General features: G+C 37.4%; 1 protein-coding gene across 1 annotated transcript in view; it reads right to left on the reverse strand.

Moving 5' to 3' along the window:
- Window positions 1-3,416: 3,416 nt before the first annotated feature.
- Window positions 3,417-26,016, reverse strand: part of ICOS (inducible T cell costimulator) — a 29,579-nt gene continuing 6,979 nt past the window's right edge. Inside the window, exons 2-5 of the mRNA XM_036756867.1 lie at window positions 10,278-10,616; window positions 7,894-8,003; window positions 6,589-6,679; window positions 3,417-5,204 (exon numbers count right to left, since the gene is read on the reverse strand). Coding sequence (XP_036612762.1) covers window positions 5,191-5,204; window positions 6,589-6,679; window positions 7,894-8,003; window positions 10,278-10,616 — 554 coding nt within the window. The 3' untranslated portion in view covers window positions 3,417-5,190. The remainder of the gene's footprint in view (window positions 5,205-6,588; window positions 6,680-7,893; window positions 8,004-10,277; window positions 10,617-26,016) is intronic.

Consider the following 26,016-nt stretch of genomic DNA (forward strand, 5'->3'; position numbering starts at 1 on the left):
TTAACTTCTCAGCAAACATACATTTTTATCCAGTTTCCCACATGTCCTTGACAAATATCCCATAGAAACCTCTCACGTGCCCAGTGGAGTCTATACCATGTAGACTCCTGAGCTTGGAATCTCTGAACTGCCCTCCTACACTTAAGTGTCCCTGGGGAACTCTCATTCTTGGCTAAGCCCAGCCTCTTACTCCCCTCTTGTATGTAAAAACTTGGAGTATGTCTCTCTTTTCCTTGCTGACATCCCCTCAAGCCTATTGATTTATCCAATCACTAGCATATATTGAGCATGTTTTGCAATCTGACACATTTTCCTTTTTTTTTTAACTTTAAGGTCTTAATCCATGGAATCCTCTTCACTCTGGAAACTCACTTTACCCTAGAATGCATTTCATCCCAGGACTTTTTACATGGGAAATAGGTGCCATACCAGTGGTCTCTTCCTCAAATTGGCTGGTTCCTCCTGGAACCTCCATTTTATAAAGAATGTCCAGGCCAGCCTTGTCTTCATTCCTCTGAAGGCTACACTTCTGACTCTCTGTACTTTCTCTACAACATCCCCTTCATTTCACCACACACACACACACACACACACACACACACACTTTTCAGCTGCCTTTTATGTGTTGTCTTCTTCCTTTAGAAGGTAAGGTCCTTGAGGGTAAAGACAATTTCTTTTTCTGTTTATGTTGTATTCTCAGTGCTTTTGCATAGGACCTGGCACATACTACATGTTTAATAAACCTTATATTTGGTTCACTTAAGTATATAAATAGATTAGCTTAAGTATTAGCTTATTGAGTATTTATTATACTTATTAAGTATAAGTATATAAGTACATATATATGCTTATATACATATAAGTATATATACATATATAAGTACTTATTAAGTATTTATTATAAGTTTTTATAAATACTTATTAAGTATTAGCTTAAGTATATAAATAGATCAGCTATAAAAAATTAGCTATTAAAAGGATATTTAGACTGGTAGATTAATGGAATGTTCTAGACATAGCATACCTTGATTTCATAAGTCATTTGAAATTATTTCTCATGATATTTGGAGGCCTAATATCAAGAAATGTAAACTGGATAACAGTTTGATTAATTGATTTCGTGACTGACTTACTGGAGTCAAAGAATATATATTAGCAGATGGATGTCAACTCAAAGTGAGATCAATCAATCAGTAAACATTTATTAAATGCCTCCTATGTTCCAGGCACTGTGCTAAGTGCTGGGGATTCAAAAAGAGGCAAAAATAGTCCCTGCCTTCAAGGAGCTTACAATCTAATGAATCTAATGATATTTCTAGTGTTGTACCCAAGGCTAGACAACCATTCTTTTTATTAATAATCTGAACAAAGACAGTAAAGTATATTATCAAATTTATAGATTACACAGAGTTAAGTGGGCTAACTATAATGTTTGAATCAATATTTTAAAACACATCAGTAGCCTAAAACAATGGGCTAAGTAAGATAAGTAAGATCAGGGATAAATGTAAATTCCTGTACTTTAGTTCAAAAAGGCAACTAGATTAGCAGAAGATTTAGGAAATGTGGGAGGCTTGCTTGATACACATATGAAAAGATCTAAGAGTTTTAACTGACTGTAAGTTCAATAGGAGCCAACAGGATAACATGACTACCAAAAACAAACAGACAAACAATAAAACCCAATGATGTCTTAGATTGAATACATAGAAGCATAAAGTATAGAGTAAGAAAGCATAAAGGGAATGGCTACTGATAAGCTATAGCGTGTCCAAAGGAGGGGAAATCAAGATGACAAAGAGTCTAGAAACCATGTCATACAAAAGATGGGTTGAAAGAAATCTGGAGATATCCCTGAAAGTGAGAATTCTTAGTGGAAACAACTACTGTCTTCAAGTTCGTTTTTTCATTTATTCATTCAACCAATATTTAACAAGTTCCTCATCAGGCTTTCGTGATTTCACATTTGGGCCATTGCAATAGCCTTCTAGTTGGTCTACTTGCCTCAAGTCTCTCTTTACTCCATTCGATCCTCCACTCAACTGTCTAACCATGTCATCTTCCTCCCCTCTTTCAATAAACTCCAGTGATTCCCCATTGACTCCAGGATAAAATATAAAATCCTCTGTTGGGCTTTTAAAGTCCTTCATAACCTGGTTCCTCCCTACCTTTCCAGTCTTCTTATACCCTACTTCCTTTGCTATATTCTGCTATCCACTGACTCTCACTTCCTAGCCATTCCTCAAACACAATACTCAATTCCCAACTCTGAAAGTTTTTACTGGCTATGCTTCACATCTGAATTTTCTCACTCCTCCTTTCTGCCTTTTGGTTTCCTTCCAAGTTTCAACTAAAGTCCCGCCTTCTAGGAGAAGCCTTTCCAAGTCCTCCTTAATCTTAATGCCTTCATCTGAAACTATCCCCAAGTTATCATATATAGATATATATGTACATAAAGAGAAATATATATGTGTGTGAATGTATATATATGTATATGCACACGCATACATATGTGTGTGTGTTGTTCAGGCATGTCTACATGCTATTTCTCCCGTTAAATTGCAAACCTCATGAGAGCAGGGGCTGTTAGGTGGCACAATGGATAGAGAGTTGGACCTGGGGTCAGGAAAACCTGAATTTAACTCCAACACTTGCTAACTGTGTGACCTCTGGGCAAATTACTTTGCCTCTATCCACATAAGTTTCTTCAACTATAAAATGAGGATAGTAGCAGCTACCTCATTGTAAGGATCCAAATAAAGTGCTTAGTACAATGTCTGGAACAGAGTAGGTACTTAATACATGCTTGTTTCCTTGCCCTTCCTTCCCTTTATGTCCCTAGAGCTTAGGGCAGTACCTTACATTTAAGAAGCCCTTAATAAATGTTTGTTGACTTATTTAACTACTAAACTTGATTGGTAAATGTAAAGGCAGAAGAACTTGGAAAATTGCTCTGCTCCTAACTGCCTGTGTGACATTGGGCAAGTAATTTCACCTCTCTGAACCTTGGTGTCCTCAGAGGAAAAATGAAAGGGTGGATCAAATGATCGCGAAGTCCCCTTCCATTTCGAACATCCTGTGATTCTGATTCAGGTGCCGACAAGGTAGCAGTGGTCTGAATTTGAAAAGTCAAGGACAGAAGTTGCTGCACTCACACAGGTCACTTGCCTATGATTGCTTCTGGTCCTAAAATGAAATGGTGGTGTATAGGTCACAAGTGAAATAAAGATTCCTTCCCTGTCACCCCAACCCAGTCATACAGACACTTTGAGGGAATTATTCCACAACCAATAAAATAAGAAAACTACTTATATTGTAAAAGAAAACCAAAAAACAACCTTTATCTTTATTACTTTTTAATTCATTTGAAAATCTGATATTGTTAAACCAAATTCATTTCACAAGAATTTTGCCTTTTAATAAATTTACTTTGAAATGTTCAATGCTGTTGACAGAAAGAGAATTGTATTAATGTACCTGTTGGCCAAAAGGCCAACATACCAAAGTTCAGCCTACCTGTCCACTCTCAATACCTTTAGTCAAAAAAGACTTTTGGAAAAATCTCTTCAGAACGAGTTAGTCCAGCTGAGTTGAAGGCAGTGAACATCAAAACTTGATTCAAATTACAAGTTCAGTATTGTACTGTACAAACAACATTATGCATACTTAAAGCACATAGGTATACATAATGATATTATTGATAACTAAAATGTTAAGGATTCTAGACTATCATTTTGCATGCTACTAGACACTCATTTCACATAAGAGATAAAACAGAACCTACATACATTTTTGTAACTTGGAAGCTGTGACTATGTTAAAAAAAAAAAAAGCAGAGGGGATATTAGAACCAAGGATTGCATTTTAAATGTATTCTTGATGAAGGAGGTTTCAAAAGAAATCTATCTCATTCTATTCTAGATAGTCAGAACTCCACCACGAATGAGGAGGTATTCTATGGTCCTATCAGAAACTCAGTACTTCCTAGTGAGTTCTAGGGTGAACTGGTCCAGCTTGAGGTCCCTGTGACTCCTCAAGTTGTTTGCAAACCCTAAAGCAAAAGGACCTGGAGCTAGGGCATAGCAATGGAAGTCATTCAACCTTTATGATGGAGACAGATCTCTTAGTGCTTATTCCAGGACCATGTGGCCTATAACAGGTCTTTCCACCTTAACTCCTTGGGTCTAGGAATTCTGGGAGCTCCTCTAGCATATAAGGATGCAAGGTTCAAATAGCAGTTTTATTGAGATTATTGGCCATTTAGCCAGCCTAGAACTTTTCAAGCAAGTTACCAGTCAGTCCTCCACTAGAAGAGTGCCACATTGCCACAGAAAATCTTCTGTTTAAATTGGATCTATGAAAATGACATTGGCTGGTAGCCACCAAATACTACAACATCGGAAGCTACAGCAAGTCTGAGTAGTATTTCCTATCACTGATGATACTGAAGTAGCTGATATGAATAGGTAAATTTGAAGTAACAACATGGGCTTATGTGACAGATCATTTGTTTTAGGGAAAACCAATTATATTTATTGAGGTCTTAAAGTCTTTTTGACCTTCAGAGAAATAATATAGAAATATCCCCTTGACTCTGCTTGATAGACAAGTAGATTCACAGAATGAAATGAGTAAATAAGAGAATTCTAGGAGAAAATAAAAGCTATTTAAGCTCTTTCCGAGCTGCATCCTGGAGTTCCTAAGACACTTGAAGTCAGAACAATACTGTAGCACTGCAGGGCTGCCCAATATCTTCAAAGTCCTTAGGTATATTTCAAGTATTTCCCCCTATTATCCCATGGGTATATTTCAAGCTTCTAGGGTACCTGCTAAGTAACGGTAAACTGGACTCCACAGAAAAGAAGAGGTAGTCTGTGAGTGATCTGAGGGTAAGTGCTAGAGATTTTCCTTAGAAGAGATTCCATAGCATTTGCTTCATTCCTTTTTGAGCTTTTTTTTGGATGTGTTTATTTTTGTCTGGGGCCAATGTAGATAAACCATATGTTGTCTCTGAGCTGGGCCCAACTGTCCCAAGCTGTTGAAAAGCCATTGACAGATATAGTCACTGGGATCCATGTATAGTATAACGAAATGAATTCAAAACCCTGGTTGAATGAAAAGAAGAATAGGGAATTCCAAGTAGAAAGAGTTGACTTGCATGCTTCCCAGCCTGGACATCTGAGTTTCAGATTATGTGCTCATACCTGTAATGCAAATTTAAAATTAGTCATAAAGATACCACCATTTGCCAGACCTTCTTTTAATGGATTACCTTGTAGAATGCTCTTTTCTTTCCTCTCCAATGATCCAAATCCTATCCATCCTTCAAAGTCTATCTCAAATCTTACCTTTTCATTGATTCTTAAACTGTTAAAGCTAGAAGGGACCATAGAATTAATATAGTCCAACCAGCTGCATATTACAAACGGGGAGACCGAGGTCTTTAAAAAGTCTTCCCCAACCATCCTATTCCCCATTTCTTTGACTTACAATTTTTGAAACATTCAATATCTGTGCCATTCATCTGGCATTTAATGGTATATTGCCCAAAAGAGAATTAAATTCCTTGAGGGGAGAGACCAATTCATTTTTGTTTTCATAGCCCTAGTACCTAGCAGCATACCAACACATAGTAGTGTTAATCTATTAATAGCACTAATCTATTAATTAATTAATCTATTAATAAATAATAAAGTTTTATTGACTATTATCATAAATGCTTATCATAAAAGCTTAATAAATGCTTATTTATTAAATATTAAATGATTGATTGTTAGCTAGCTAGCTATAGGAAGTCTTCCAGGCCTAAAGAGAGCTGTCCTAGGTGCTCTTCAGGACTAAGAAGAAATATATTTCCTACTCTGAAGAAACTTAGATTACATTACCTTGTTTCAAAATTCTTTATTCTTTGTACTTACTTGTATTCTCAATGGCTAGCATAGCGCCTGATCACATAATAGATGCTCGGCAAATATTTTATTTACTTATTGAATGTAATTTTTTACCTGAATCTTCATTCAAGATATTTTTCTTTGGAATTCAGAAGATGCAGTACCAACTAGTGATTATAAGTAGTACCTAAATAGAGCTGAGTCTAGAATACTCATCGTTGAGAGAAAACACTTATTAAATGAGGAGATTGGAGGTCCCTTCCAGCTCTATGTCTATATTCCTATTATTTCAAAGGTCCTTTCTTGGCCTATGCTTTCATGCTCACGTCCCTTTCGCAAAGCCAGTTAGGATAGTTGCAAAATGTGGTGGCCCACAGCATATTTATTCCCTCTCCTCACTCTAATCCCGGAGATTTCTGAATTTTTAAACTGACAGAGAACTACCAACAAATAGAATAGGCACAATTTCTGAGTTCTATTTTTTGGGTAGTTAACTGATTAATTTTTCTCAAACTGGTTTTTTTTCTCAAAGTACTAGAGACTTGAGTGAGAGCAAACTGCACTCAATGTGAAAATTCTTGCTTCTTTCAAACCCACTAGAATCAATCAAAGAAGAAAGGTATCTTTACCCTTAAAAGAAAACATATTTAGGCCCCAACATTTTCACCATTGACTAAAGCCCTGAATTGAGACCCACCTTTGAATCCAGGGTTTTTAGCTGCGGTCACTGCTGCCATAGGCATGTATTCACTATTAGTTTCATGCAAACTAGATTGACTTTGGCTCATCTGAAAAGAAAGATCATCCCATGAACAAGGTGAGTCAGTTACTATCTGTTTCCTAACCTTTATCTGCCAGCTTTGTTCTCTACCCTCCTTTTCCTATTCTTTGTTGAAAGTCCTTGCGAGATTCCTATCCTGGGCAAATAATTCAAACTTTATGTGCTCCAAGCAACTCCCTCGGCTTTTCTAAGTCATAGATTTGTGTTGGTCTTTAGGGCAGGAGAAAAGGGTGTTCCCACAGCTGATGAAATCACAGACCCTTCGAATGGGCCACAGAGTTTTAAGAAAGCATTGAGTTAGGCTTTTATTTACAACAGAAGCCAAAGGGAATCAGTAAAGAGCATGTGGAAAGAGAGTCTGGAGCCAGAAAACCCAGGTTTCACCACTTATAACCTGTGTGACTTTAGGCAAGTTATTTAACACTGTTCTTCAGTGTTGTTATCTACAAATGACAACACTCTTGCATTTTATAAATGACACAGAGGTTGTACTCAATTACCATTAAGGTTTCTTCTAGTTCTGTATCTACGATCCTATATGTCTGATGGTAACGCTTAAAGGAAGAATTTTCTGCACAAATACCATGCCATTATATTTTTTAAGTGCAATTTTCCTCATTTTTGGCTTGGGTTTCTCTCCACATACCCTCTCCTGAAGTTTTACCCTACCCCTCCTTTTTTTCTCTTCTTCAAAATTTATTCTATCATAGATTCATTTGTTTCTTTCTATTGTATCAGGAATATTTGTGTATTAACAGAAGATTCTGTTCATTGAGGCTTTGGCTCTTTGAATACAGAGCCACGATGAGTTATGAAGCTAAAACAAACCCAATGAATCTAGGAAGGCCAAGGCCCCCTCCCTTCAGCCTGGCTCTCTTCCATGGTCTAAGTTCAAGAGACCAGGGAGGTAAGTCAGTCTACTGTTATCTCTCTATTCCACTTATCATGCTGTGAACAAGCCAACAAGCAGATTTCCTCCCTGAGTACTCTTCTGATTTATATTAAGGGCCCTTTTTCCCTTCTGATCCATATGATTAAATTAACCAGAAGCTACATCTGGAGAGAAGTTGCTCTCATTTTCTTGAATTACTTTGGCAAATACAATTCATCCTTCCCCATAACAAGCAAATCTCCCTGATGTTCCTCAGGCAGCTATATCCAAAATGCATCATCTATCTTGCAGATGAATGGTCTTTACAGGAAAAGACAAAATCTTCTCACCTTTTTTCTTACACAGTAAAAAAATGTGCCAATAAATATTCCAGTAAAAAAGAGGAGAAATGCAATTCCAATAGATAGCCATAAGACCAGATGGAAGCAAGAATTTGATTCTACATTGGAAAAAAATGAGACAAATGTTAACGTTAGAAACGCAATTCTGAAAATCCTCTTTCCTATACTAGGGAGTCACAAGTCTAAGAGAGATCCTTAATGTACTCAGGCTATGACATTCAATAAATGTAGAATAATCTGAACATCACCTTACGTTAACTCGGACAGAAAAAATGTTTGTATGCACACGTACATATATACATATACATACATATACACATATATAGTTTATGTAGCCTGTGGTTGATAGATAAGCCTTCTCTACATCTGTGTAAAAGGGATAGCTAACTGGCACCATGGATAGAGCATCATCCCTGGAATCAGGATGACCTGAATTTAAATCCAGCCTCAAACACTTACTAGCTGTAGGACCCTAGGTGAGTCACTTAACCCTGTTTGCCTCAGTTTCCTCATCTGTAAAATGAACTAGAGAATGAAATGACAAACCACTCTAGTAGCTTCTCAAAGAAAACCCAGATGAGGTCATAGAGAATGAAATGACCGAACAACAACAACAAATCTCTGTGTAAGGAATAAGCATTGCATATGTTCAATGTAATTTTTTTATCCACTCTATTTTGTTAATCTTATGTCAAGTGACATTATATTCTTATATTCCCTTTATTAGTAATAACTCACAATGAGAGCCAGTGTAATATGGTGAGCAGAGGGTGAACCTTGAAGCCAAGAAGGCCTAAATTCAAGTCGTTAAGACCTGAAGGTTAACTCTGACATATACTGGCTTCATGACCATGGACAGATCACTTAAACTTTCGATCTAAATTTCAACTTAACCACTAAGACTATATGTTATGGGGTATTTGCTTATTTGCATCAGTGGAAGGAGTCCCCACACTAGAAAAACCAACACTGTTGAATAACAACAAATGATTGACATTTCCATAGCCCTGTTAAGATTTGCAAAACATTTCTTCACAGCAGCCCAGAGAGGTAGCTATTGCAAATATTTTTGTCCCTATTTTACAGATGAGAAAAAAATAAAAAGAATCATAGAGTTCAAGTGACATTCTTGTTACAAGCTCAACTCAATTGGACAAAACTTTAGGGCCTACTGTGTGCAAGGCACCAGACAACCAAAGTTAAAAGTAAAGCAGGTCCTGCCCCCAAGGGAGTTTAAATCTACTGGAAGGAAACATCTATAGGGGTAAGTAGATGCTTATATTTGAGGAGGGATTGAGAATCAATAAATGTGCTAACAGAAAATGTTTTGCCTGGGAGATGGCACCTGCACTGAGCCTGGAAGGGAACTAAAGGTTTTAAGAACCAAGTAGATGGAGTATATGGTGGAGGTGAGGAGACCTAGTACAGGTAGGTGATCGGAGCTGGAATCTGAACCCGGGTCTCATAATTCCATGGTCAGCACTCTTCCCACTATGCCATAGTTAGTTCAGCTAAACATTTTGGAAGTTTTTGTCTATAACCTTAGGTTTTAGGCTTATACTATCATAATCTCAGATGTAGTGATTTCTTCTCAATATTTTTCTCAGTATATGTTAAGTTCCTTGAAGGCAAAAACTGGTGCTTTAAATCTTTCTTGCCCCTCAGCACCTAATGCAGCACTTTGTACATAGTAGTGGCTAAAAAAATGTACTTTGAATCATAATTGATTTTTACTTTTTAGGGACATGCATTTAAAAGGAATATGTTATTAGACACCTAAATGGAACAATGTGGAGAATACTAGAATTGGGAAGACTTAAGTTCAAACCTTGCCTCTGGTACTTACTAGCTGTGTGACCCAGGGCAAGTCATTTCACCTCACTCAGCCTCAGTTTTCTCCTCTCTGCAAAGGGTATAATAATAGCACCTATCTTGCAGGGTTGTGCTGAAGGGAAAAATGAATATACATATATATATATATATGTGTATATATATATATATATATATACACACATACACATATCACACACATACCACACACACATACACATACAAATATGTATATATATATGCAAACCTTAAAGAACTATGTGAATGGTAGCTATTTTGGATTTTTCACCATCATTGAGTAAAAAATGTTCCTATAAACTTGTAATAAAAATAAATTTTAAAGTTACCTCCTTATGTTTTTCCATTAGAAAATAATTGTGACTTGGTGAAGCTAAAGGAATACCAACCCCAAAAGCTCTTGATTTGTTGAAACATTTTATAATAGTTGGTAAAATGCATGTGCAAATGGTCTCTCTAACAGAATGGCTTTTTTCATTTTTCCATTCCCTTTTAAACAGAATAGATTTTGAAAGCTCTCTTACCGTAGATATGTACATAAACTCCATTTGAAGTACTGTTCTGGTAAGGAGGAGGAAAAGTAATATGTAGACTGCAGAAGTAATGGCCAGTATGAGTGCTGTTCAAGTCAGACAAGAAGAAAATTACACTTGTCTTGGAAAGCTGGGGATGACAAGATACCAACTCCTTGGTCATTTGAACAACTTGATTATCTTTTTTGAGTTCACAGATTTTCTGCTTTCCAGTCCCATTCAGCAACTGCATTTTAAAGTCCCGGACATCTTCAGGATAGTGGCAGGTTAATTTTAAGCCTCTGTTATGGTATTCAATCAACCCCAGCTGGGCAGATTCATTGAAATTTTCTGGGGGAGGAAAAAAAAACAAGTCATATTTTGTGTTTATGTGTGTTTCTGATTAATGGCGTAAGGTTATAAGAATAATCACCTTTCACATCAGAGCTTTACAAACTCAATAACAACAGAAAATTATGATCTCAGGAAACAAAAATGAAGCAGGCTAGCTTCCGTGAATTATATCCATTGAGGTTTCTTAGTGGTAAATTAATAAAAATGGCATAACAGTAAACAACAAACATTTATGTCATTAGTTCTCTTCCTGGTTCAACCTCCAATTCGTACTGAAAGAACCTCAGAGTTGCAAAAGACCTCAGGTCATCTAGTCCAACCCATGTCTAGATAGGAATCATCTTTGCCTAGACGAGTGGTCGTTCGTGTTCTGTATGAAGACCTCAGTGCCTAGTCAAGCCCATAATACAAGATATCCAAAAAGTCCGTAGATATTAATAACCAAAATTGTTTCCTCTACTGCTAAAACATAAAGGTAAAAGAGGATATGTACATGAAAATCTGAATACGACACTTCATGTTGATTGCTTGCATGTTATACATTCTATTTGGTGTATTAAATCATTTTACATTTAGTGGAGGGGATGGGACAGAGAATGAAGTGAAATATCTGCCTCATAGCTATTCTGTCACTCTGTAACCTTGACCTTCCATTTCTCTAGGCTTCCACTTTCTCATTTGTAAAATGAGTGTGATGGAATAAATGATCAGTCCTTTCCAACCCTGAATCTTTGATTCTGTGCTCTCCTTTTATTCGTTTAGAACCAAATGGAAGAAGTCAACAATGCTGACTCTTCCTACCTCTTTTAGTTGTCTTCGGGTCATTTGTTGGAGAGCTTGGAAGTTTCTGTTGTCCTGTGCCTTTTAGTCAGGACTTGGACCATGTAAATTGCTAAAGGTCTGAGATTTTTCAGCAAATAAAGAATATTTTTGAATCATTGGTCCAGTGATGAAGAAATTGAGTGCCCTCAGTCTATTAGTAGCACATTACTTAGAAGAATCAATAAACATTTGAACAGTTCTAAGTTCACCAGTCAAAAAAGGAGAGCCATAAAAATAGGACAACATTAAAAATAAAATTCTAAGACAAAATGATCCAACCTAAATATGGGTAGAGATAATTATTTTAAAAATTCATTCTCTCTCACTAGATATCCAAAAGATCAAAAAAGCTCTTTTCCCAATATGAATGTGAATCAGGTCATATCTACTGAGAAAAGAGAGGGAGGGAAAATGGAATTGGGAATGAAGGAATAATCAGTTGCGTCATTCAACAAGCAAATTTGTCAGAGATGGTGCAACTTTAATGAATTCACCCCATATTTTAGGGCTGGGCAAGTCTGGATATAAGAGCAAAAGAAGGAGGAAGGTGTAGTTTTCTTGACTAAGCAGCAGAAGTCTCAACAACAGATTAAGCTTGAACTCTAGAATGATCATTTGGTTTCGATGAAGTTTTTATGTCTCAAGAATCCTATCACAAATGCAATCAAATACTTCTGATCTTTCTTTTTTTAGAGAGTTTCCATGTTGAAAATGTTATCGTCATCCAGAAGAAAATTATAAACAATATATGTCTTCTGCAAACTAGCAAATGGATTTTTAATATGAGGATTTGATGCTAAAAATGAACAGGAGAAATACTATTTGCTAATTTATAGGCTTAGCCTTTTACAATCAAAGGAAAAAGAAGAAAAGATTAGAGATATGCACACCTACATAGGCATAGCCCTCCTACTAGACATTAATTATTTCTATGCAAACCTGATGTTAAGTAATAATAATGCTAGCTGATATTTTATAACACTTTAAAGTGTTCCAAGCCTTTTAAATATATCATATCATTTGATCTTTCTAATATCCCTGTGAAATATATTCTTGGAGTTCAGGAATTGGCAATTGGAGCAGAGGCAAAGTAGGCACAGGTGCCTCTGGTGGGAGTGGTTGTCACCCCTAAAACACTCATTCAAAGACTCTAAAAGAAGTGTCAGGATCTTCCCCTAATGCTGGTATTTATCGCAGAAGTGAAGGTTGCTAAGTCGACCAGTAAGTGGGTAGGGACAGTTGCGGTAAACAGATTAAGAGGTCTACCTATTCTGACTGGGACGGAATTTTGTGATCACGCTGAGTCCAAGCAGTACATGCACCTTGGTATGAACAATGAATGGATGCATTTCTTTATTGGAGCTGGGGATCAGTCCTTGCATCAGGGAGGGTATACCACTGTTCAAGGCTAAGCTATTACACACGTCTGTGTAAATGTACCCAGATGCAGATCCCTAGATAAGTTTAAGGGAACGTGAACTTTCTTGCTTTTCTGGATACTCTGGAGGGTTGTGGTACAGTATGTGTATATCAAGTTCCTGCAGTTTAGAACTTCATCATTCTTTACTTAGATCAGTCTCCTTCACACCCACTTTATTTTATTTTTCTCTTTTTCTTACTTTTTTTTGGGGGGGTGGGGAGCAGCCTAGTAATTAAAAGACTAGTGAAACAGGGAAAGAATTAGGGAAATACCACTTTTTCTCTCCATGACATAACCTTAGGACGGTTGCTCTACTTTGGTGGCTCAGCCCTGCGTGTCATGTCCTGACCCTCTTAGACTGTGCTCTGGCTCAGTATCTGTGTGAGCAAGATAAAACATAGCTACAATCCTGGAATACGGGGCAGAAGTTAGACCGCTTGTTGGGTCTACACTAATCACAAACCACCGTCCCTCATCTGGGGGCTAAATCAGAAGCTGAGAAAAAACCAGCAGAAACAGCAACCCAGAAAAGAAGGCTGCATTAGTGTCAGGTTAGATCTCCATTGATTTTAGGCCTTTCAGGAAGTCTGACGCAAAAAGAACAGATTACAGATGTAACCATGTAGGAAGGGCTATGGGTCACATGTTAGATTTTTAAAGACAGCTTAGATCACAAAGGGAAAACAGAGTTGTTGACATATTTTAGACAAAGGGCGACTAAGATAGGCTTCTTTTTGTGTTTTTGGTGCCCACTGCTACTTGTCTTCTCCTTCCCCTTTTTTGTGGTTTCTTGCCACTACTGCCATCTCTGGCCTCCCCCCACCCCACCCCCCCAAAAAAAGGAAAAGTAGGGAAAAGAAAAAAATCAATTGGGCTTCCTTCTAAGCCTCAGGGGAAAAAAAGAACCTGGGGTGTTTTGATTTCTTCCAAAAGTGGGTGTGAAGGTATAATATAGCCCAACAACTCCTGAATATGTTTCTTGGTTGTTTCAAGTTTTTTCAATAATAATAATGCCAGGGGTATTCTGGAACCATTTCAAACCGGCTCTGATTAATGTATTTTCAGCATAGCCATTTATACCTCAGAAATCTGCAAGTGCTACAAAATCAGGACTTGATTTCTCATATGGTTGACTGTCTAGATTTAGGAAAATGATGGACAAAATGTTAATAATGCAGATTAAACTTACGTGTGTCTGTATATGTTTTTCCCTCTCAGGGAACCAGTTGTTAAACATCTGCAGGCACACCCCTGACAATAACTCACATTTCTTCTGTACTTTTCAGTTTATAAAGTTAGATAGATAGATAGATAGATAGAGATATACATGTGTGTATATGTATTATATGCATATATAATACATGTGTGTTATATATGTTTATATATCGCATGAATCTATCTTTCAATGACAGTAATACAAATATTTTTGTCCCAAATTTAGATGAGGAAACTCATAGGTAAGAAGGTAATTTCCCCAAAGTCCCATGGCTACTTTTAGAATTGACACTTGAACTCAGGTCTGACTTGAATTTGGTACCCAGTGATCTGCAATATTGCCTCTTCTTTTTGGTATGAGCCAGAAAGAAAAATTTCAAGGTATAACAACGTTATGGAAAGTCCAATTGACCAGCAGTTGTTAAGGCTGCGATCCAAAGCCGCCTTTGTACAAATGAGCTTTGTGAATTTACACAAGCTGCTTGGTAAATGAGGATAGTTTTAAGAGTGCTTGGGGGATCAATTCTCTCAAGATATTTGAAGGGGAAGAAGACAGTAAAAAGGAACAGAGATGCAAAAGCAGTGAAGTGCCATGGGGCGAAAAGTGATGTTACAAATAATGTTATACCTCTCAATGATGGTGAGGAAAAGTTGAGAAATTTGACTTTTTGCTAATTTTTAATTAAAATCAACTAACTAATTTAAAATTTTAACTTGTAAAAAGATTTGGAAGCCCTAAATTCTGATGCTGGTCTGCCACTTACTGTGTGTGCTAACCTGGGGCAGGCCGCTCTCCCTCTCTGTCCCTCCTCAGCTTCTTCATCTGTGCGATGAGAAGACCGGAAAAGGTCCTTTCCAGCTCTGTATCTATGATCCTATGATAATATCTGTCCTGTTCTTCTCACCAAGAGGTGAAAATCAAAGGAGATCGTGCATTCTCCTTTAATTAAAGAGCAATTATATCAACAGTGAAACATCTGTAAGGGAAATATTAGTAAGCATATGGAACTGATAGGAACCCTCTTCCAGAATCAGATTCATTTCCATTCTTTTTTAATCCATAAATATTTGTACCTTTCTTTAAAAGTATCCTTTTTTGGCTGTTACTTTTGGAATCTGCTCAGAAATTCCATCTCTGGTTGGTATTTTTCCAGTCTCAATGGCAAAAACCAGTCCATACTACTCTTATCCCTTCCTGCTATTGCACAGATGTTTCTTCCTTTCAGTTTCTCTTGCCCACTAAAAGTCTCTAAAAGGCCTCAAGATTAATTTGGAGACAATCTTTTCACCTGGTGTTTTCCAAGGTCTATGATTTTAATACCTTCTTTTAGACCAAAAATATCTGGGAAATCTTTTCTGCCCCTTACTCACCCCTATGACATTCTTGGCATGCTCATTTCAAATTCAAGTTTACCATTGAGTAGCCTGTGTTCTAGTTTCTGTGGTACTAAGCTGAGTGAAAAAGCCTGACTTCCATTTCTGGCTCTTCATTTAAATTTAGTTTAATAATAACTTAAAGAAGAAACTTCAGGAAGCTGTGCTTCAGTTTCTCTCTGACAAAAAGAGTCAAAAATATTTTTTCTGTGCCTCGAAGGGATGTGAAGGGCTCATAATTGGTCAGGTGTACACCCTTACTTTGTATTTTCAACATATTCTAATTTTAAAAGCCAGTTTAGCTTTTTTCATAAACATAGGGCTCCAATGATTTCCAATAATTTGTTTATTTTTAGCTGAGTCCAAGGAATGCTTGATCAACTGCATTTTAATTACTCTGCATTCTAATATATAAGTATTTCTTTGGGGTGAGAATGAGGAATGGGGACATGAAGAAAGACTGTGATGCCTTTACTTTTTAAATTATATGGTATCCTACTCTCTATAGCTGTTTTGAGCATGTGCAAAATGTTGCTAAAGAGAGATAGCCCTTTATCGCTAAAGCATATAATGTAATGGAAAATAGCATTAAAATAACCAAAAAATTGAAAGAAAAGCTGGACTTACCAGCCCTTAAAGCTTTGAATGCAATTTTTTTCTTATTCACATTCTATTTTTTTCTTACATTCTCCTGTCTCTTCTTTTCCTTTTTCCTTTATCTGTTGGTTTTCCTCTATCCTTAATCTATAGTTCTCCCCCTTATATCAATATATCCACACCTTTCTTTAATATCATCTGTCTTAGTTATTTTTACTAACACACAATCTATGATACCCACAACCCAACTGTTTCAGTAATACTTGAACATTTGATACTGCTTTCTACACAAACTAATTCAAACTCATTTCCAATCATGGCTCATGCCTTCCTAAACCCTAACCTCCACTCTCCATCTTGTTTGTTCTTACTCTCATATTACCTATTTACACTGGAGAAAGTCACATAATTATGATAACTGGATCCACTACAAGTGTATATTATCTAATTTCGACTTGGCCCTCACTGCTGTATGACAATTCTTTTATTCTTCCCCATTGACTCATTATTGTACTCTCCACAGTATCTATTCTAATACTTCTTCTCTCTTCAAGTCCACTCTATACTGCCCTCTAATCCTTCCCTCTCAGAAAAATACCTCAACTCCTATTTTATTAAGAAAAGAGATCTTCTATTCTGGTCTTCCTCTTCTGTCCTACTTCAAACTCAAAAGCCCTTCAACATAATTTACCATTTTTTCTTCCTTTGTCTCAGGGAAAGAGGTGGCCCTTCTTTTTGCCAAAGTCCGTACTTATCTTCTCAACACCATCCCTTCCCAGACTCATTTTCTCTGAGAGCTTGCCCACCTCAAATATGCCTTCATTTTCATCTGCAGCTTCTCATACACTGTTTCTTTCCTTGTCTCCTACAAGTATACAAAGGTCTCCCCTATCATTAAGAAAACCCTTCATTTTTGTTACTTTCACAGCCTACCTCCTAGAAATGGTTATCTACACTAGTTGGCTCCATTGTCTTCCTCACAATCACTTTTCAATCCCCTCCAATTCTTTTTTTGACCTTACCCTTTCCCTGGAATTACTTTCTCAATGAATTACCAGTCTAATTACTAAGCCAATGACCTTTTCTCAGCATTCATTTATTCATTCATTTTCTCAGTATTCATCCTTCTTGACTTCTGTATCCCTTTTGACCCTCTCAATCACCCTCTCTTCCTAGATACTCTCTCCTCCTCTGGCTTCTATGACACTACTCCCTCCTCTTATCTTCCTACATTCCTGGCCATTCTTCAGTATCCTTTACCATGCCATCATCCAATTCTCAATCATTAAACACAAATATTCTCTGAATCTTTGTCTTGGGCCTTCTTATCTGAGAGAGGGAGAGAGAGACAGAGCGAGACAGACAGACAGACAGACAGAGACAGAGACAGAGACAGAGACAGACAGAGAGAGATTACAAACGTAAATAGGTGGATAGAGGACTGGCCTTGGAGTCAGGAAAGCCTGAATTCAAATCCTGACTCAGAAAATTAATAGCTACGTGACTATGAGCATATCATTTAATTTGGATGAGTGTCGATGTCCTCATCTATAAAGTGGGGATAATCATAGCATTTATCACACCGAGTTGTTGTGAGGACCAGATGAGACAGCATGTGTAAGGCACTTTGCAAACCTTAAAGCGATGCATCGGCGTTGTTCTCGTAGCTCTAATTAATCATTATGATTATTCTTTCTTGATGATTTTATCAGCTCTTGTGGGTTAATGTTAATTTCTATGCAGATGTTCCCCAAATCTGTACAGTAAGCCCTAATCTCTCTCTTTTAAAAAATTGAAATGACAAGCAGTTTAGTGTACTGGAGAGAAAATTATCCTTGGACTTAAGAGCTGGATGAACGTTCTACCTCTAATAATCACTGGCTATATGACTCTGCACAAATTATTTAATCTCCCAGTGGCCCAGGTAACTCTCTAAGATCATAAATTACCGTACCGATGCTGGTCTTCACTGGTAGAGGAAATTTCCTTACCAGCGTATCACTATCCCAATGAAATCTTAGTCCACACTCCTGAACTCCAGTTCCAAATCAGCAGCTCCCTGTGGGACATCCCCACCTCATTGTTCCATTAGCATTTCAAGCGCCATGTATCCAAAACCAATCTCTAACACTTGTGACATCTTTAAAAATGGAAATAAAAATGGTACTTGCCTTACAAGGTTGTTGTAGGGATCTAATGAGATAATATATGTAAAATGTTTTATAGAACTTGAAATGCTATATAAATGTCAGCTACCAATAATTAATAACATCTCATTATAGCACTATCTAAACACATCCTTCAAACTTCCTGATTTGTTGACAGAACCACCATATCTGCAGCCAGCCATCCAGTCTGAGGTTTGCAACCTTAGGGTTATCTTTGACTCTTTCCTCTATGCACAAATACTCAAAATTCCGACAACAAGAAAGATTAGGAGCCCTAATGCAAGATGTAGATGTGATTTTGGAGGTAATGCTGAGACTTAGGAAACTTAGTGGAATGAAACCCATGCCAGACATATAGCTCTGGAAACTTATAGAAGGGACTGCCTCTTTCAGATTCTGGTAAGTTGTAGGTTGTAAGAGATAAGGACCGAGGCAATGGGTGGTTTTGAGAAGAAGATTTGTATGAGACACAGGATTTGTCCCCAGTATACAAACTACCTCAGTACGTTGTTTCTCAGCTACTCATTTGTTTAAGACCAACAGAGAAAACTTGGATTTAAAAAAATAAGAGGGCAGAGATCTAACAGCCATTTGGTGATTGCTGGGCAGAAGATTTGAGAAATGTGCTGGATGGTCACCTAAGTTAAAATGAGGTCTCTCATTGAGGGAACCGAGCCTTGACCCAGAAAAAGTGTTTTGAAAATTAACTAGAGAGACCCTACTTTTCCACACTGCCATCTGCTGCCTGTGAGCAAATCCAGCTGAAAAGAGAAACAGCTCAGCATATGAGCAAAACAACAGAGTCTAGTCATGTAGGAACAGTGGAGAAGCCCTTCCAGCAAAGGTGCCAGACCCTGTGAAAGGCAAGCCCAGACTAGCATTAGAAAAACCCATCCCAGGAGCAGGGCAACTCAGCCTAGCAATTGAATTATCCATCTAGCACAGACACCATGCCCAGCAGTGAACTTGGTGGGGACAATTCAAGAGAAAGAAAAGACATCAGAGTCCTGCAGTTCTAGACCTCTGAGTTGTGTTGGCCACCTGTGTTCCTCATTATCATGATTCAAGTTTATACCCACTCTCCCCTACAGATACTGATGAGAGAATGCACCTCAAGTCTATGGGAGAAATACTTTGTAGTATTTGTTCTTCTGTGCTATTTGACTTTAAAACCTCCCTTAAAAGTTGTTTACTGGCTGAATGTTCATTGGAAGGACACCAATGGGGTCTCAGGAGCTACACTGTCATGATTGTGACTACTCTCAAGGGTTGCCCCAGCAACCATGGGAGAAATAGTAGTCTCCCCTCTAGAGATCCAACCTACAAGTGTGGATGTGAGTTAGGGTACTACAAATTTAATCCTATTCCAAAGAAACAAGATAGATAACAGATTCAATGCGAGAGTGGGGGAGAATAGCATTGTAGATTAAGAATACTCAAATGAGGAAATATAGTAAATAGAGAAGGAGGAAAGCATTTGGGTTAAGATCAATGAAGGAAGTTTATAATTAGAGCATTTATAATTAGAACATCTGAAGACCCTGTAGACAGAAAGAAGAAAAATGAAGAGTTCAGGAATAGATTACAAATCCAGCACAGAGGCACAATGTAGTAGGTTTGCATTTAAGCAATGGAGAACTTCAGCTATCCAGAAAACTGCTGAAGCTCTTTCTCTGCAAAAAAAACAAAGTAGCCATAGATTGACTACTTTGAGGATGATTTTATATTTCAAAAGATCAATGAGCCAACAAGACAAAGTTCTATTCTGTGCCTGAATAGTGAATTTGATAAGTTTGTTGAACTGAAATGAATAAGCTATCACTACAAACCTGTGTGTTATTCACTGTACCTATTGCTCCAGAAATTTTTGTGAAAGATAACTAGAAGCTTACAAGGAGCAGAACATGCTCACAAATAACTAGGCTACAAAATGATGTCTTGATTTAAAAGAGAGAAGAGCATGCAAATAATTGGCAAGCTTCACTTGAATTCCTAAAAAATTCTATAATATGTTATTAAAGGGAAAGTTACTGAACATTTAGAAAAAGAAATGATCATAAAAAGTAAGGATGGCTTCATCAACAAGAGATCATTCCTTACTAGCCTTGTTTTTTGACAGTTACTTGATAATTAGATAATTAGAGAAATATTATACCGTTACCCAGATTTCAGCAAGCCATTTTCTGGGCCATCTCCAGTCATCCTGATCTATATCTGGCCACTAGACCCAGATCTCTCTGGAGGAGAAAGTGAGGCTGTTGACTTTGCACAGCCCTCCCTCATTTCAATCCAATTGACTTTCAAGTCATGGCATCATCTTCCTGATGTCACGGTCCTCTTTGAGAATAAAGGACAAACCACAACCACACAAGCAAGCTATTTAAGGATGGCTCTCCCACTATCCTTGAAGAAAATTGGACAGATGTGGATTAGACAATAGTATAATTCAGTAAATTCAGATCTAGTTGAATTATTGTTTATAAAGGATATTAAGTATAAGGTTGAAATCAAGTTGGAGGGAAGTCTCTAGTGAAGTGTCCCAATAATCTGTGTTTGGTCATATGCCAATTAACCTTTTAAAACAATTTTTGGATGAAGATATCATTATTCGATTTATAGAAATGATCAACAGAAGGGATAGCTGATACAATGAATGACAGAGTCAAGATCCTGAAATATTAGACTGACTCTAGCAAGATGAAACTCAATAGCAAAATAAGTTCAAAAAATCAAATTTAAAGAGTTGAATCTAGGGAAGATATGGCCACATAAATCTTTAAAAGAGACAGTGATGTTTCAGCGCACTGCAAGCTCAATATGGCAACTGAAAAAGCTCATGCATTTAGAAACGCATGACATTCAGAATATGGGGAAGTGCTAGACCCACTGTCTTCCGCCATAGTCAGATTGCATCTAGACTGTTGTGTTCAGCCAGGAATCTCCTTTTATGAAGGAAATTCATTGATAAACTGAATAACCTACAGAATCTAACCAGTGAATCCAACCTCCTCATCATAAAGATGAGGAAACTGAGACATAGAGAGATTAAGCAATTTGCCCAAGGTCACACACAACTAGTATCTCGGACAGGTTTCAAACCCAGATCTTCCTGATTCTAAGTCCAGGGCCTTATGCATTGTACCACCCTGCTTCCAGCTATTCTTCCCTGGTCTTAACTCTCTCTTGGTGATCTCCACTTCTATGACATCAATTGCTATTTTTATTCAGTTGACTTCCAAATCCATGTAGTCAGCCCTAATTTCTTTAGTGAACTCCAGTTCTGTGTTGCCAACAGTGTGCTGGGTATCTCCACCTGGATATCTACTAGGCATCTCAAATACGTCCAAAATGGAACTCATTATGTTTTCCCCCAAACCCACACCTGTACAAATTTTTCTGTTTCTGAAAATTATTTGACTATATTTGCAGTTCCCAATGTCTGTGACTTTGGCATCATCCTTGAATCTTCCCTCTCCCTTATTTGTCATATTTCATCAGTGCCAATCAGTCAGTTAATATTCATTACTTCAGTCCCTACAATACTATGTACCAGGCACTGTGCTAAACTCTGGGTATACAAAGAAAAACAATAGACAGTCCTTGTTCTCAAGAAGCTCACAGTATAATGGGGGTGACAACAGAAAAGCAACTATGCATACAAATAAGATATATACTGGATCGACTAGAGGGAAGACTCTAGCATTAAGGGACATTAGGAAAGGTTTATTGTAGAAGGTGGAATTTTAGCTGAGACATGAAGGAAATCAGGTAAGGCTAGGAGGCAGAGAGGAATAGAGAGAGCATCCTAGGCATGAGGGGAAAGCCCATGAAAATACCCAAAGTTGGGAGATGGAGCATATCTGAGTTCTGATTAACGTGAATAAAGAATCTCCTGAAGTGGCTAAAGGGGTTCAAATTCACTTTTTGAAATTATATTTACATAAAAGTTAGTAATTGAGTTCCAGGATTCTGTTCTTGGAATTGTGGTAGTACTGGGAGTACAAGGATAAAAATGAAACAGTCCCTGCCTCAAAGAGCATTCTAAGACAGTCTCTCTATCTGTAAAATGGGAATTCAACACAATTCAATTAAACAAGGATCAGTAATGATCTCTTTGTTACTAAACCAGTAACTTTTTCTCAGCCTTCATCCTTCTTGACCTCCCTACGGAGGCTTTTGCTAATTCTCTCAATGCTCCATCCCTGTATTTTGTATATGTCCTTTATTTATTTCTGTGAATGTATTGTATGTTTTTAGTAGAATATGAGTTCCATGAAGGTAGGGACTATCTCACTTTTGTCTTTATGTCCCCAGTATTTATTTAGCACATACATAGTAAGAGCTTACATTGGGGAGGGGGAAAGTTGATTGATTTTTTTAAACCTTTAAGAAAAGTTTCTTGGAACTTCCATGAAGTTCTTAACAATTTATTCAGATGCATGGTGACTGGGAAGACTCCTTAAACATCTACATCATTTAGTGAAATGGGATAAGGGGATTCTCCAAAATAAGACAGACCCACTTAACTTCATTCTGCTTACAAAATTCTCTGGAAACAAATGGATTTTTGCACTGATGATGGGGCCTTCATAGAAGCATATTTTCAAGGTAAAGTTATTGATAAGAAGATAATTAAGAACAAAAAGTTATCAGTTGAGAACATTTGATTTTATTGATGTGAATACTCCCTCCAACAATGTAGACTCTAACATGCCTTCATCAGCAATCAACAAGTATTTATTAAGTGCCTATAATGTGCTAGGGATAAAAGTACAAAAATTAATGCCATCTCCATTCTCAATAACCATTCTTGATAAGTGAATGTGACCACTTTCTGGATGGTGCTCTGGGCCTGGGAATTTCTGAATTTAACCTGGATGACCCTCATATATACCCAGGCAATATATCCAGTCTAACATTGGGCTGAAAGGGGGCCTTCCCAGATCATCAAGATTTACTAGAACTTATTAGTTATATAATGCCAGGTCATCTCCATACCATGATAAGGCACCAGATTAAGACTCAAATAGAAGGGTTTAATACTTCTGTGGGAGGGGGAATTTTTTTAATTTCACGAGTGTGTGTGATGAGGAAAAAATGAAAGAGAGATCTTCCCATAAAAATTGTTTTGCTTTGCGGTGACAAAAAAAAACCCCCACAGGTGTTAAACTCAGGTGGCCAGAGCATCAGAGCAAATTATTTGTAGACTTATTCTCTGATGTCAGTCCCTATTTTGTGGTTTCTTTGAATGGTTGTTTTACCAGAAAGATGATATGAGATTAAGTAAACTTGCCTTCCTTCCTTGCAAAGTGGATTGTAACTGGAGTATGAAGAGAGAGAATTGCATCCATCACCTATGCAGAAGCAAGATGGCCACCCATTCAACAACTCAAGTCCCTCTCCCTCCCCCCCCCCTGCCCCCGCCAAAAAAAAGGTTCTGGTGCACAAACCAGAGCTGACAGGAATATAGTAGCCAATTACTTCAATCCCTCTATTCCCTCGTGGTTATCCTTCTAATGCAGTCTAGTGGGAATAACATTAGACCTCTAGTCAGATCTGCATTCAAGCCCTAGTTCAACTATTTATAAACTAGCAATTAGACTTTGAGTATTGTGAAGTGAATAGGATGCTGGGTTCAGAGCCAGAGGTTCTGGATTCAAACCCTGCCTCTTTTATTTACTCTGTGTGACCTTGAACAGGCTTTTCCCTTCTCTAGTTTCCTGCTCAGGAAAATGAGAGAGTTGGTCTAAGTAAGGGGGTTTTAACTTTTTTGACTCTGTATCATGGACTGCTTTGGCAGTCTGGTGAAGCCCTTTGGACCCCTCCCCAGAATCATTTATTTTTGTTGTTGTTGAATAAAATGCCAAATTTCAGTAGCAGTTAGTGAAAATAAACATGTTATGTTTTTCTCATCCAAGTTCACAAACCCCCTGAAACCTATCCATGGACCCTTATTTAAGAACGTCTCATCCAAGTGAACTTTAAGATCTTTTTGAGCTCTGACATTCTGTGATTCTGTGATGAGGTGGTAAAGGAAGTAAGCCTTTTCCCCTGTACGCATGGTAAATACTTGTCCTCTAGTACCAAGGAGAAAAACACAGTTAATTGACTCCCCAAAGAGCCTCAGTTACCAAAATATCCAAGCTATTAGTGGCTGTCATTTTGAGGGGTGTCATTCCTACTAGAAGCAGATGGCAATTTTGAAAAGTGTTGGCTGGTGAATTAAGCAGAAAGTTGGGTAGAGCCAGACCCCACTGTTTCAGTACCCGAAATATGGAGTAGGCACACTCCAGCAGGATATAGGTGCTGAGAGCATACGTTTGCCTTGAGCTATTCTCAGGGGACTATTTGATTCAGGTCTTTTAGAGAGTCTCGAAAGCCGGAGTACCTGACAAGCAGCACCAGACAATGTCAAATAGTAGAGACGTTCTTTTGGGCTGATGAATCTCAAGAGCTGAAGCTCCTAAGTTACTTCAAACCTCTTGTCTTGCTTTTAGTTACATGAAACTAATACAACGGAAGTTTCCACTGTCTGTCTTCTGTTAAAAATCTTCATACACTTATCTTATCTCCCCTTCTATACTCTAAATTCCATGAAGTCATGGATTGTTTAAATTATCTGTGTAGCCCTAGTGTTGTATGCCCAAATTGTGTGTGTGTCTGTGTGTGTATATATATGCACACACATATATGTATATATACACACACATCTATATACATATATAGACACACATACGTATGTATACATGCATACACATAAGCATACATATGTATGTATATGTGTATGTATGTGTGTACATATATACATATTTTATATATATTCAAGAATTTCATATACTTAATTCTTAATATAGAAGCCTACAGGTGCTATCTATGTTACTTTGATCTAGTCTCATAAAAGAGACAGCCTTTCAGTCTGGGTTTTCAACAATTTGTCTTCAAACAATGGTTAGGGCAGAAGGGAAATGGGGGTTGGTGAAAGTAGGGAAAGAATTGGTGAAGTTTCTAAAATGAAGACTTGAGAAAGTAAAATGGAAGAGAGAAAAAATAGGAAAGAAATTAAAATTAAAATGACATCAAAAGATATAAAGGAATAAAATGGAAAACTGATGAAATATTCATATTTTTCATTTAGTTGAAGATATGAGCAAGGAAATTGTCTAATAATTGCATCATTATTCTTATTTTTGTTGCTGTTGGTCTTGTTATAATTGAGACTATCTCCCTGGCTCATGAAGCTACAAATGCAGGGCCACTCACACACTTAATCCAGCTACAGAAACTTTGATTCCTTTCTGATCTGGGACAGTTTGCCATTCCTTAAGGCCTCTGAGGGAACCCACTCCAGGAGATTCACGATACTAGTACCAGAATTAGTGCAAATACCCTATTGGTTTAGCCCTACTTCAGTTTAGAACTCCCCGGTTCAAGCAATTCACTAGCCCAGTAGCAAGGATTACAAGTATGTACCACCAGGCCCAGTTCAAAACTGCTTTAAATAGCCTTAGTATTGGAGCCAACTGGGTCTCCTCTTCTTGAAAGGATTATCTATTACATACAAAATGACATTTTGGAAAACCATTTTTAAAATATTGAATTGTTTTACTCCTAACAAGTTGATTTTACTAGTTACCAGTTTCACTAACATTTATTAATCATTTTCTTTGTCAATAACACTGCACTCATGTTTGAGAATTTACAGAATTTGGGAAAGACATGACCTTGCCCTAATGGAGTTTAAATTCTAAAGGAAAAATCTTATTACCAAGTTATCTGTGAAAATTTCACAGATCTCAGTCAC

This window comes from Trichosurus vulpecula, chromosome 4 (genome assembly GCF_011100635.1).
Source record: "Trichosurus vulpecula isolate mTriVul1 chromosome 4, mTriVul1.pri, whole genome shotgun sequence".
NCBI lineage: Eukaryota > Metazoa > Chordata > Mammalia > Diprotodontia > Phalangeridae > Trichosurus > Trichosurus vulpecula.